The sequence below is a fragment of the Mya arenaria genome, chromosome 7 (genome assembly GCF_026914265.1).
Source record: "Mya arenaria isolate MELC-2E11 chromosome 7, ASM2691426v1".
Classification (NCBI taxonomy): Eukaryota; Metazoa; Mollusca; class Bivalvia; order Myida; family Myidae; genus Mya; species Mya arenaria.
The window spans coordinates 40,703,536-40,717,216 of NC_069128.1; the positions used below are offsets into that span (position 1 = coordinate 40,703,536).

Sequence of the window (13,681 nt, forward strand, 5' to 3'; positions counted from 1 at the left end):
GTTGTGTATGTAGACAGGTCAACTCCACCACAGCAGTTCGTTTTGTTTTGTTACTTGTGCTGTTCATGTAATTGTCATTTGTTCAGTCCATGTGATCTTCATGTATGTACAATGTTCTGTATGGGGTGATGTTTTAAACGGGTTTTATATATTTAATTCAAAATTTTATTGGACGATATTTATATCTTCACTGCACCACGCTAACTTTCTCCTTTCCTCTAACCACTCCTGATCTGAATTTCAAACTTTAAAGTTTTAAGGTATTTTACTACAGTATTACTCAGTTTAACTGTTTATTCTTCTGAATATTATAAGTATATCGTATCATATCCTGGTGATTTATTTTGATTTATTACACAGATAAAGATTATTAGTTAATATCTAAATAATTAAACACATTTGTATTTCTATTATGTTCCATTTCGCGGGCGTGGTCATTGTATTGTACCCTGTTTTATGTATTTTAACATTGGTCTTGTGTTCTATTTAAATGTATTTTACTACAGTATTACTCAGTTTATCGCAAAACTGTTTATTGTTCTTAATATTATAAGTATATTGTATCATATCCTGGGGAGTTATTTTGTTTTATTACACAGATAAAGATTATTAGTTAATATCTAAATAATTAAACACATTTGTATTTCTATTATGTTCCATTTCACGGGCGTGGTCATTGTATTGTACCCTGTTTTATGTATTTTAACATTGGTCTTGTGTTCTATTTAAATATACTACGTGTTTAGTTTTCTAAAATAAATATCATGATTATAGGTTTAAATAACCACAATAAATAAACCAGAACGCCGAGAAGTGTCTTTATCAAACTTCGGACCTTCTACATGTATATACTGATGTATCATCATAAATTGTTGTATGAATGTAATCTTGAAAATGCAAATGTGAATGGCGTTAACTGTCGAAAAAGTAAACCTGAACAAATAAAGCAATATCAAAGCCAACTTGACAAGAATCTTAAGGATATTCAGTGCAATGGACTCTGTAAAGATGCTCTAGGTCACACTTACAGCATTGTTTGTGATAAATTGGTTGAATACGCTGATCAGTTATTACCAAGAAAACGTTACTGTTGCTTCCTTAAACCGTACTGATCGGAAGAACTTTCCAACGTCAACAATTTTTGAAAGACGTACGAAGTGAGTGGATGCGAGCAGGGCGGCCAAGAACAAAAGAGTCGAATGAATTTGTCAACTATAAATCTGTTAAAAGCAAGTTTTGCTATGTCCACATACATGTAATTTTAATATAATTAGATACGTTTGACTGGCAACTTGATGAAGACGCTGAAAGGGACTCTGATATTTTTTGGAAACACGTCAATGCCAAACAGATGACATCAAAACAAGGGTACGGTGCTGGCATAAAAATGTCACAGAATCCGCGAGGGTAAAACAAACCAGTATGGACTTAACTTTATTTTTTTTTTTATTTACAATCGAATTCCCCGTATTTTGATAATGAATGGGAACGTTCAGTGACAACCAGTATAACAGAAATTTTGAAGTCGATAAAACCAGACCCGCAGGCATTTGTATTAAATGACGTTGTACCGAACGGAAAGGCGGGAAATGATCACGGCATTGTATATAAACATTTAAAGAACACAAGAAAAATTATATCTCCTGTGTTATCAAGTATGTTCTCAAGTATGATGAGGTGTGGATATATACCAGTAAAAATGAAAAAGGGGTCATTATTACATAACACAAAAGCTGGAAAAGCGAAAAGATGAGCCTAGCATTTATCGCTCTATTACCTTGTCTTCATCTTTTTTAAAACTGTACGAAGCTGTCGCTTGTTAGAAAGATTCGTAAAAAAACCTGTTAGAAAACCTCATTAAACAGCAAGGTGGATTTCAACACGGACTTGCATGTATTATGAAATCGTTAGCCTTGCGCGAAAGCCTTCATTTTGCAAAAAAAAAAATGATCGTCAATTGTTTACTTGTGTTTTTTAGATGGCCGCCTGACCTTTGACTATGTGTTGCACGTTGGGCTATTATTTAAACTTAAACAGTGCAGCATTGATGACACTTCGTTAATTGCCATGAAGGAACTCATTTTCACTCTCGTAACTGTGTAAAAATAATTTTAGATGACTTCCCCGTGCTACAAGGCTGCCGACAGGGCCGAAAGTGCTCGCCGATTATGAACCTAGTGTTTATCAATTAGCTTATAAGGCAAATATAACATAGTTGCTTGGGAATGTGTATTTATGGTCAAAATATGAGTTCCCCAACAGTAGCTGATGACATGGTATTACTATCATTCTCGAAATCAGCCAGGGACCAAACGTTCGACATCTGTTGCGAATATTCCAGCAAATAGAGATATTTTTATAACAAATACAAAGTCCTCGTGTTCAACGAAAAAGACAGTCATCCACATGACCGCTGGTTTGAACTTGGACTTGACAAGATCAACGAATGTGACAATTATACCCGCCTTGGAGTCATAACGGGCAAAAACCTTTCATCGAAACAAGCAATGCGCGAAGCGTCTAATAAATTGCGTTGACCGTATTTGAATGTCCTAAACAATGGGTTACATCCGAAAAAAAATGAACCCTCTGACCACGAGAACAATTTATTGTTACGCATAAATATTAAGGTTGTTCTGTAAGGATCCGCATGTACTCCACATGTGTCATAATCAATAGCACTCTGAATTTTGCGGAATTGGAAGTAGCTCGTTGGTCCAGAAATTGAAAAAAAACAACGACACTTTTAGATAAATAAAAGTGTCGATAACATATTTCATTTGAGATAACATAGATAGCAAATGAGTCAGAAAAGTTGAAATGAGGATATATGTTCATTCCACGGGAACACATGGAACTATGCAAGCCTTCCTGAATTGACATGTCTGTCACCTTTTCCGTGAATGGTGGTCTTATTGCACGTGTTTCAGCTATTGGCAAAATACACTTATTTAAATATCATATATTTTTTTTTTAATTTTAAAATTCTACTATATCCTGTGTCGCGTTCAGTTACTCTTCTACGAACCCCTTACTCGACGTAAGGCATAGAGGCGAAACATAAGGCTTGTATATCTAGTTTAAATTATAAATCTGTATGAATACACCTATGACAATGTGTGTGTACGAAGTTTCATACAAATTAGATATAATAGGGTTATTTGTACTGCGTTAGGATCCGGGAGGTTGTATTCGAATACGACATTCTGGATCCAAACGCAGTACTTATAACCCTTTTATTATATGCATTACTGGTTAAATAACTTTAAAGCAACACGTTTTCATAATAAATGCCATTTTAACAACGCACTATTTTGTTTTATGATGTCATTTTAACATTGCGCAACGATACTTGTTATGATGTGACGTCAGAAGAGTGAAATACGGCCGTATTGCACTGGAGTGTTATGATCCCCTAACGAACCGCTCTATATTTGATAAATATCCAGCGATACATGTAATGATTTACTTCACGTGCACTCCCTGTTAGTTTGTTCCTATTTTCAAAAACATGTATTTAATATTCCTCACCTTTTCTGAATTATCAAGGTCTTTTTTCACTCGTTCCAGCTCTTCACACAGTTTCTGCCTTGTCTGTTTACGTATAAACATTTATTACATTTTACATCTGTATGTGAGACGAATACTAAAATGCTATACAATTGCAACTAAAGATCGCATACTTTCAAATACTGTGCTATTTAACGCATCGTTCTCAGATTGTATAATCGCCTTAAATAACGGAACATACCAACCAACAGTGACAATGGTTAAATTGTACATTCATTTTTTTAACTGAATACAAATGATCACATCATTTAACATCAATACATTAAACTATGTATGAAATGTTTGCGATTTTTTTCAAATGTTAAAATTGTACTCTCTAATTATTCAATTTCATGTACTCAGATTGTTCTATGACCACCTTCGCTTGCAGTAACTCTTTTTCGAACGTTTTTCTTCTCTGTAAGCAAAAAGGCGAAAATGATGTTTGAAAATATCGAAAAAAAATTCACGAAGACACTTCCCAACGTTTTTTTCCAAATAGATATTCATGTATTTATTTGAATATAAATCTTTACACATTGTCATACATAACATGTGCTTTGTGACATCATTGTAAATATGTGCATGTTTATAAAAGGTCTCCAGTTTTTGACATTGCAAGGTCTTGCTTCACTTTATTTTAGCTCACCAAACAGTAAATGGTAGAGCTATTGTGGGTTTTTTACACGTGTTGTTTGTATGATAGACTATATTCATTTTTGTGCGTTTGGAAGGATAAGGAAGAACGAATTTTCTCCCACCTCAGATAAGTAGATTCATTAATTTAACCATGCTAGAAATTATTATCTCGCCCACGGGCGAAGATAAAATGCCCGTATGGAACTTCTTTTAATGGTCACCACATTGTAATAACCTCCCTTGTTAAAGACTGTTGTTTGTAGCGCATCATGGAAACCTTGTCTGGTGGCAATATTTAGAACGCGAGTTTATTATTTCTCGCTTCAAATGTCACCAGAAAACAGTTTTCACGCACCTTTCAAGAAATAATGCTTCACTCTTCTTAGAACTATTTAAAGATCGATCAGACCATTTACATACTCTGAATCACTGCGCGAATATCCATGACAACCACGAATTAATGCAAATCCGTACGCAATTATTTTCACTAAGCACAAATGAGTTCCGGCAAAAAAAAATAAAAAATGTTTACCTGAGGTGGGAGAAAAAGCATCTACTATAGCCGCTCGTGTAAGATAGGTTCATCCCATCGGTAAACCTTGTTTCCGCAAAACACCCTACGTTCGGGTTCTTACACTCTCGGCCATGGAAGATACTTATAATCTTAAGCCGTCATTTATGATGACTGGTTATTGCACGTGGTTCGTGCAGATATGTTATTGGTTGATGTGATCAGGTGCATTCTACTAATATACATGTTTTGTCATTCAAAAACAACAACATTACAAACTTTATTCACCTTCACCTTCAGTACGGTTCATATGTAAAATTGCCACGTTCATTGTAAATGATTTTGATGATTATCAGATTATTTTCACAAATTATCTGTAAGATTGTTTAATATTTCAGCAAATAAGGCAAGAAAGCGTGATTTGAAAACTTTAATTCAAAGAAAAAACAAGTCATTACAGTTCTTAAAACTGGATAATATGTGAAAATATGAAACTTCAAAATGTTCGTATTTATAAAGTGTAAACGTGCCAATTTCGAACGATATATTATTTGCAACCTGTATGGAAATTAAATAGAAATATATTCCTTTTTTAATAAGAAGAAACATAAATATAATAACATTAATATTCATTGTGATATAAAAAGTCATTTGTGATAATAAATTTAAAGAATATATATAATAAGTATTTAGAAAATTATCAAGATCGAGTAAATTTCGAAAATAAAATAAAGACATTTATTTTCTCATTTGAAAACGTCCCACAACTACTGTTTTTCTTTTCTCTAAAGATAATTAACAGAAATACTATGTTTAAAGTTTCATCTTTATACATCTATAAGATAAAACGTTTAAACATTCTGTAAAACGTCTCACCTTTTCCGAAATATCCAGCTCTTGTTTCAGCTCATCACTTTGTTGCTCTCTGGTCTGATAAACAAATATATTGTAACATATTTATGGTATCGTTGTGAGGAATAATTACTTTAAAATGAATAATTTATACATTTAACACTTTAGCTTGGAATACTCTCTGAAGACTGAAGACTGAAGACTGAAGACTTAAAATCAAGTACAATTGTGAGGAATGCTATCCCTTGTAAATCATATTGTTGCCGTTGTCTTGCTATTAATTGAATGTGATTCCAATATTAAAGGGTTTGAAGACGAGACCTAAACTAAGAAGTGTTAATTATGTGATTTTATAAAAATGGAATGTATTTATTGACTTAATATTATCATATTATAGTTATCCCTAGGCAATTGTTTGATAGCAATGACTATGGTAAATGTTTAACACGTTCGTTGCCTTAACAAATTAAAAAAAAAATGGTCATGTAAAGTCTCACCTTTTCTGAATCATCTAGGTCTTGTTTCACTAGTTTTAGCTCATTACACAGTTCCTGCCTTGTCTGTAAACGTATTCAAACTGTATTACATACTACATCTGTATGAAGGCCGATTACCAGATTTTCTAAACAATTACAGCTAAATACTGTACAATGTCAAATAATCCGTTGTGATCTAAATTATCTAGGTCTTGTTTCACTAGCTTCATATGATCACGCAGTTCCTGCCTCGTCTGTTAACATGTTAACATTTGTATTACCTTTTATATCTAAATATGTCATTGCAATTACAAGTATACATCATAAAGGTTTCATTATCTTTTTTTTTTTTTTTTCTTTTTTTTCTCAGGTTCTACGGGTAAAAAACAACATATAAAATCAAATCTACTTCGTTAAGATTTTAAGGGTCAATATCATATACAACTTATTTGCCTTATACTTTTCATTTAAGCTATCCGATATGACTTCAGTAATAAAAATTAATTGAAAATTATTGTGTTCTACAAAGAAAAGTTTATCTTTAACATATATTTCAATAATAAGATTTAATATTTAGCTTAAGATAATGATAATTTCAAATCTAATAGTACATATGACGGGTCAATATCATATTAATATCCCCTAACATTTCCAGTAAAGTTATTTGATATTAATTCAGTAATCTAAAATTCATATTGAATAATGTATTTTCTTTCACATAGAAAAATAATATTTTAGCGTAGAATAAACTACAGTGGTAAAGGTTTTAAATTTGAGCATAATATATTGAGAATGTCAATTACCATTTATAATTGCCAATTAACAACTTCAAAATATGCATCAAATCGTAGAGAATATTTTAATTTGTTGAATTTAAGCTATAATTTTCAGTTTAAAATGTATCTACTCATGCACATACAATACTACTACGTATCCTTGAGCTCTTACCTTTTCACATTGCTCTATGAAATTCTTTGATTGCAGTAACTCTTTGTTGTACGTATTTCTTGTCTGAAATGGTATAGGCGAAACTTAAGTTTAAAAATGTAAATCACATACGAGTTATTTATGCATTTAAATGAATACTTACACAACATCAAACATTTGCTATATGCCAAGATAAATAAAAGCGATTTACTTGACCTGTAATATATATATAGCCCTGTAATTATCTATGGGAAGATGAATCGACATGCTCGTAAAATACAACACCTTTTCGGACGTCTCAAGGTCATGTTTGACTTGTTTCAGCTCATCACGCAGTGACTGTCTTGTCTGTAAACATGTATGGAATTATTACATTAGTAATCAGTATGAATTACGATAATACATATTATCCTGTCACTTGCATACAAATCGGTCCAATAACAAGGTGCCGTGTAAATTTTAGTTTATGATAAGACAGTAGACCACGTGATGTTTATCTACAATCAGTTGGTCATGTGACCGCGAAAACGGACTTTTTTCTTTTCTCAAATGTGAGAGGAAGAGCTCAATTAATGTTTTAGTATCTAATCAATAGTCCGCCAACAACCGACCCCAACAACCACACGCCCATAGAGTCCCATCACTCTGCATATTATTGACACTGTCAAAACAATCGACCAGAACATCTTCATGTGATGTGAAAATCTTTACCCACCCGTAAATGCTGTGAACTGTGCAGCAATCAACGATAGTTATTTCCGTTTCTGTCGTGAATGACATAATCTCACCACTGGTTTTTGCACAAGGACTTATTGCATTTATGTTATTGGTTGATGTGAACAGGTGCGTGGTCATTCTACTAATGCACGTTTTTTGTCATTCAAAAACAACAAAACGGTTCATATGTAAAATTGCCATATTTTATTGTTGCCATATAAAATTGTACATGATTCTAATTATTATCATATTGTTTTCACAAAATAGTTGTTAGATTGTTTAAAATCTGAGCAAATAAGGCCAGATAGTGTGATTTGAAAACATTAATTAAAAAAAGAATAAGTCATTACCATTCTTAATCATCGATAATATATGAAAAGTTGAAACGTCGAAATGTTCGAAGTTATAAAGTATTAACGTGCCAATTTCGAACGACATATTATTTACAACCTGTATGTAAATTATATAGAAATATTCCCTATTAAAAACTAAACCTGTTTTAATTACAAGAATCATAAATATAATAACATTACTATTGATTGTGATATAAAACATCATTTCTGATTTTATAATAAAATAATATCTATAATAAGTATTAAGAAAATTATCAAGATCAAGTAAACTTCAAAATTTTTAAAGCAATTTATTTTCTCATGTGAAACATTTGATAACTATAATAATTGTCTTTCCTTCTCTGTTTTCATAAATACTATGTTTAAAGTTTCATATCGATACATCTAACAGATAAAACGTTTAACCAAATTGTAAACGGTCTCACCTTTTCCGAAGTATCAAGCTGTTGTTTTAGCTCATCACAATGTTGCTTCCTGGTCTGAAGAAGCAAATTATATTGTAACATGCATATGGTATCTGTGTGAGTAATGTTTACTTGATAACTGAATAATCTATAAATTTACCAATTTAGTTGAAAGTCTAGTGTCATATAATAATTTCTGAAGACTGTCGTTCAAAACCAAGTAAAATTGTTTACCCTTGTAAATCATGTTGTTTCCATTGTGTTGCTATTAATTGAATGTGTTTCTTAAAGTTTTGATTTAATAAGTGATTATATAAAAATAGCATATATAAATTGACTTTTTATCATCGTATTATAATTATCCCTAGGCATTTGTTTGATAGCGAGGACTAAAGTGAATTGTTAACACGTCTCTGCCTTTAAATCTCTACGATAAAATTCAAAAATGTGTAAGGTCTCACCTTTTCTGAATTTTCCAGGTATTGTTTCACTAGTTTCAGCTCATTACACAGTTCCTGCCTTGTCTGTAAACGTATTCAAACTGTATTACATCTTACATCTGTATGGAGGTAGATCACTAGATTTTCTAAACAATTACAGCTAAACACAGTACAATGTTAAATGATACGCAAGTGAACTGATATATCTAGGTATTTTTTCACTAGTTTCAGATGATCACACAGTTCCTGCCTCGTCTGTTAACATGTTAACATTAATTTTGTGTTACATTTTATATCTAAATATTTCAATGCAATTACAAGCATACATCAAAAAGGCTCCATTACCGTGTTTTTATCTCGTTTTTCTCAGGTACTCGTACTACCGGACAATACCAACATATAAAATCAAATCTACTGCGTTATGTTTTTAAGGGTCAATATCATATACATATTTGGCTTATAGTTTTCATTTAAGTTATTTGACATGACTTCAGTAATAAAAAAAATCATTTAAAATTATTTATTGTGTTCTACAAAGAAAAGCATATTTTAAGGTTTATTTTGATAATATTTAATAAGTTTAATATAATGATATTTTCAAATCAAAAAGTATGGTGGTACATATAACGGGTCTTTATCATACTAATTTTCCCTAACATTTTCATTAAAGTTATTTGATATTAATACAGTAATCTAAAATTCATTTTGAATAATGTATTTTGTTTCACATAGAAAAAAGTATTTTAGCGTAGACTATACTTCACTGGTAAAGGTTTTTGAATTGAGCATTATATATTGAGAATGTCCATTAACATTTATAAATATGCATCAAAGCGTAGAGAATATTACAATTTGTTGAATTTAAACTAAAATTTTCATTTTGAAATGTATCTACTTATACACATACAATATTACTACGTATCCTTGACCTCTTACCTTGTCACCTTGTTCTATAACATTCTTTGATTGCAGTAACTCTCGGTCGTACTTATTTCTTGTCTGAAATGAAATAGGCGAAATTTTATTTAAACATATAAACCAATGTTAAAAATGATTGAATTGTAAATCACATACGAGCTATTAATGCATTGAAATGAATACTTACACAACAACACACATTTGCTATATGCCAGGATCAATAAAAGTGTTTTACTGGACCTTTAATATATATATATATATATATATATATATATATATATATATATATATAGCCCTGTAATTATCTGTCTATTATCACCTTTTCGGACGTCTCAAGGTCATGTTTCACATGTTTCAGCTCGTCACACAGCTCCTTCCTTGTCTGAAACAGTAGGAGGGTTGGGTATTTTCTTACAAACGCTATAAGTATGAATGAGGATTTTCTATTTGAGCGTGTCGTACAAAACATTTCCTTATAAGTATTAACATGCTCAGAAAATGAAACCAGTATCGAAAGAAAAAAACAAGTAAATATTTACAGAGTTTAATATGTCATTTTTATTTCTGTTTTTATTTTTGTTGGCAATTAGAGTCATTGTTAATAAAAATAGATTTAATTTGAAAAACAAATACTAAAAAAATAATTCCGACCAAAACGTAAGCTATTATTATAATATTTGTTAAAGTTGTTGTGTTTGAAGCTTATGTAAAAAGCTAGCTTAATATTGGTTAAGGGGGCTCAGGTCAGTGAAACTAAAACTAAAAACTTGTTTCAACCATATAACTTAGGTTAGAATTGATGGATAGCAGTGAAAGTTAGTAAGTAGGTGTTTTTTGTTAAGAGCTATCTTAAGATTGTTTTTGAAGGGGTCGGGGTCAATGCCAATGTGACTGTTAATAAAAAGATAGAACTAAATGGTTTTCGTCTTAAAACTTAAGCTAGTATTGATGCATTGTAATGAAGCTTGCTATATAGGAAGCATATTAAAAGAGTTAGTATTAGATTGCTTTTCAGGGGGAGTGCGTCAAGGTCAGTGTTTCTTCATATAAATTATGGTTTCTTTGCATTAACTTCAGTTATAATTGGAAGGTAATGCTGCTGAATGGTTTGGAGGATTCGTATGTAAAGAGCTAGACTGAAATTGCTTTTGAGGGAGCTGAGGTCAATGTCAAGGTAAAGGAAACTAAAAGTAAAAAAGTTATTTCCGACCAATAACTTAAGTAAAAATTGATACTGATAGAAGTGAAAGTTAGTGAGTAGGTAGCTTATATGTAGTGCTAGCTTGGGACTGTTTGGAATAGGGGGAGGGTTCAAGGCCAATGCTACTATTAAATGAAAACTGGCAAAAACATTGGTTTCGACCCAAACCCTTAAGCAAGTAATGATGGGAAGTAATGAAGGTTAATATGTAGCTAGCTTATGTGAAGAGCTAGCTAGCTTGAGGGGGATGGAGTCAATGTCAAGTTTAGTGTTACCAACAAAAGAAAAAAAATGTTTTCAGCTATTAACTTAAGTAAAAATTGATGGATATTAATATAAGTTGTGTGTAGATAGCTTATGTGAATTGCTAGCTTGTGATTGCTTTTGATGGGATAGTGAGGAAAAATGGCGTGTAGTTAGGTTATTTGAAGAACTAGCTTTGGAATGTTTTTGAGGGGTCATCATCGACGCTGTCACTTAAATAAGAATAGCCTTTTTTTCTCCAAATTACTTAAGCTAATGAATTTAGTAATGGAAGTTGTAGTGTTAGCAGCTCATATAAATAACTAGCTTTAAAAAGCCTTTGATGGTATTAGGGCCAAGGTCACAGTCAAACTTAGAAAATAAAAAAGGTTTCTGCCGAATTACTTAAATATTAGTTAATGCATAGTGATGGAGTTGGTTGTGTAGGAAGCAGAGGTGAAGAGCTTTTGCAATTGTGATTTTTGACAGGGTTCGGGCAAGGTCAAGGTCACTGTTTCTAAACATAGTCTTAAGTAAGAATGGATGTACTGTAATGAAAGACGGGTTAATAGGTTAATTATGTGAAGATCAAGCTTTGAATTGCTGTTTAGGGTTGGTCTAGGTCATGGTCACTGTTACTATAAATGAAATAAAAATGTTTTATACCTACTAACTTTTATAAGAACTGATGAATGTTAATGGAAGTTTGATTATAGGAAGCTTATGAGAAAAGCTAGATTGGGATAACTTTTGAGGTGCTGGGGAGGGGTCGGCAGGTCAAGGTCGATGTCACAAATACTAAAAATAGAGAAAAATGTTATCCGCCCAATTACATATTTTAGAATTGATGGATAGTGGTGAAAGTTTAGGAGAACGTTGCTCTTGTGAATAGCTAACTTCGAATTGCGTTTGAAGGGCGTGTGATATAGGTTAAGTTCACTGTATCTTACAATATGAGAATGGTTATCGCCTAATTACTTTAGGCTGCTGTTTTTTCACTCATACAAGAATTTGATTGGCTATATTTCTTTATTACTCATATACAAAACCTGGTTTCTAGTTAGATTTACTTAATTATACCACATCTAACAATTCTAAATAAGATAAATACTGTTGTGACATTTAGCATTTTTTAAATGGACCATTGTATTTTTCATATTTTCCTTTTGTTTACTATTGATCCTACCTTTTCAGTCTTTTCTAACCTCTGTTTCGCTTGCAGTGATTCTTTTTCGAGTCTCTTTCGTGCCTGCAATCAAAAGTTTTAAGACATTCTTAAAAGGAAAGTTAGCTTTTCACTTATAATCATTGATTACAGACAAACAGGGAGGCAAAAAGCCGAAAATGAGATAACAATTACCAATGTATGTTTTTTTGAACTGTTGTTTATAATAATGAATAAATTCAGGTTAAGGTTAATCAAGAGTATTCATATAGTCTGGGCCCGTGTATGCAAATGTATAGATGAAAAACGGTCTGAAACACATTAATGTAAAGAAAAGAAAAAAAGTGCATTGACCATTGGTTCTTTGATTATTGTTGTAACCAGATAATCTGAAGACCGAGTACACGGCATAACATGGTTTGTATGTAAATGCGTGAGTGATTAGTATATACTAATCTTTTTAACTGGAATGTGACGAAATCTTAAAGAATTATTCTCGAGTCCGTTTCCTGGGCATAAACCAGTAGTGTCCTTTATGAGATGCCATCAAAGAGAAACCCTAGTGGGGGATCGAAATCACGACCTCTTTGATGAGAGGCAGACAATTATAAAAAACTAGACCACTAACAGCCCTAAGGTTATTATATATATATATATATATATATATATATATATATATATATATATATATATATATATATATATCAAACACAACTATTGGTAACACACAGGAGGAGAACACGTAGAGCTTCAAAACCTGTCAAAAGTGCTGCTGCATGGTATTCTGTTTGCGATGCCAGCAATATATACGAGTGATTTGATGTTAATAACTTAATATATAAACTTCATAAACACACAATAACACCTGGGTCCGACCCAATAGTATAATTGGGGCATAGACCTAATTCTATTTATAAATAAACACGTGTAATAGTTATATACGTAAACACTATATATTGGGTCAGTTCACCTTATTCCAAATACTAGTATTGGGACTACGGCATGAAGATATGGAAGTCAAGTTCATCGCAACTAAATGGTGAACACATAATCAAAGGCCAAAATACAGTGTACCAAATATTTTAAAATGTGTTGGGCTGCACTCAGTCAAGCGCTGACCAGCCAAATGAAAAACGTATAGCGACGGGGTAGAGTCACATGTGCAAAACGTAGCTACCTGTACAGATTGTCCTGCTGTTTTAATTGGCACCCAAACATTTGACATAATAACACGTTTATGTTTTGCTTTAGTTGTTAGGTTCACTACCAGTAATAGTAATGCCAAC

At 32.0% G+C, this 13,681-nt stretch overlaps 1 protein-coding gene across 2 annotated transcripts in view; it reads right to left on the reverse strand.

Moving 5' to 3' along the window:
• LOC128241473 (desmoplakin-A-like) overlaps window positions 1–13,681 on the reverse strand; it is a 111,811-nt gene that overhangs the window by 31,715 nt on the left and 66,415 nt on the right. For both annotated transcript variants that reach the window (XM_052958418.1, XM_052958417.1), the window contains 10 exons: window positions 12,417–12,479; window positions 10,106–10,168; window positions 9,805–9,867; window positions 8,890–8,952; window positions 8,450–8,503; window positions 7,240–7,302; window positions 6,976–7,038; window positions 6,049–6,111; window positions 5,576–5,629; window positions 3,532–3,594 (listed from right to left, as the gene is read on the reverse strand). In XM_052958418.1, the coding sequence (XP_052814378.1) occupies window positions 3,532–3,594; window positions 5,576–5,629; window positions 6,049–6,111; window positions 6,976–7,038; window positions 7,240–7,302; window positions 8,450–8,503; window positions 8,890–8,952; window positions 9,805–9,867; window positions 10,106–10,168; window positions 12,417–12,479 (612 nt within the window). The remainder of the gene's footprint in view (window positions 1–3,531; window positions 3,595–5,575; window positions 5,630–6,048; window positions 6,112–6,975; window positions 7,039–7,239; window positions 7,303–8,449; window positions 8,504–8,889; window positions 8,953–9,804; window positions 9,868–10,105; window positions 10,169–12,416; window positions 12,480–13,681) is intronic.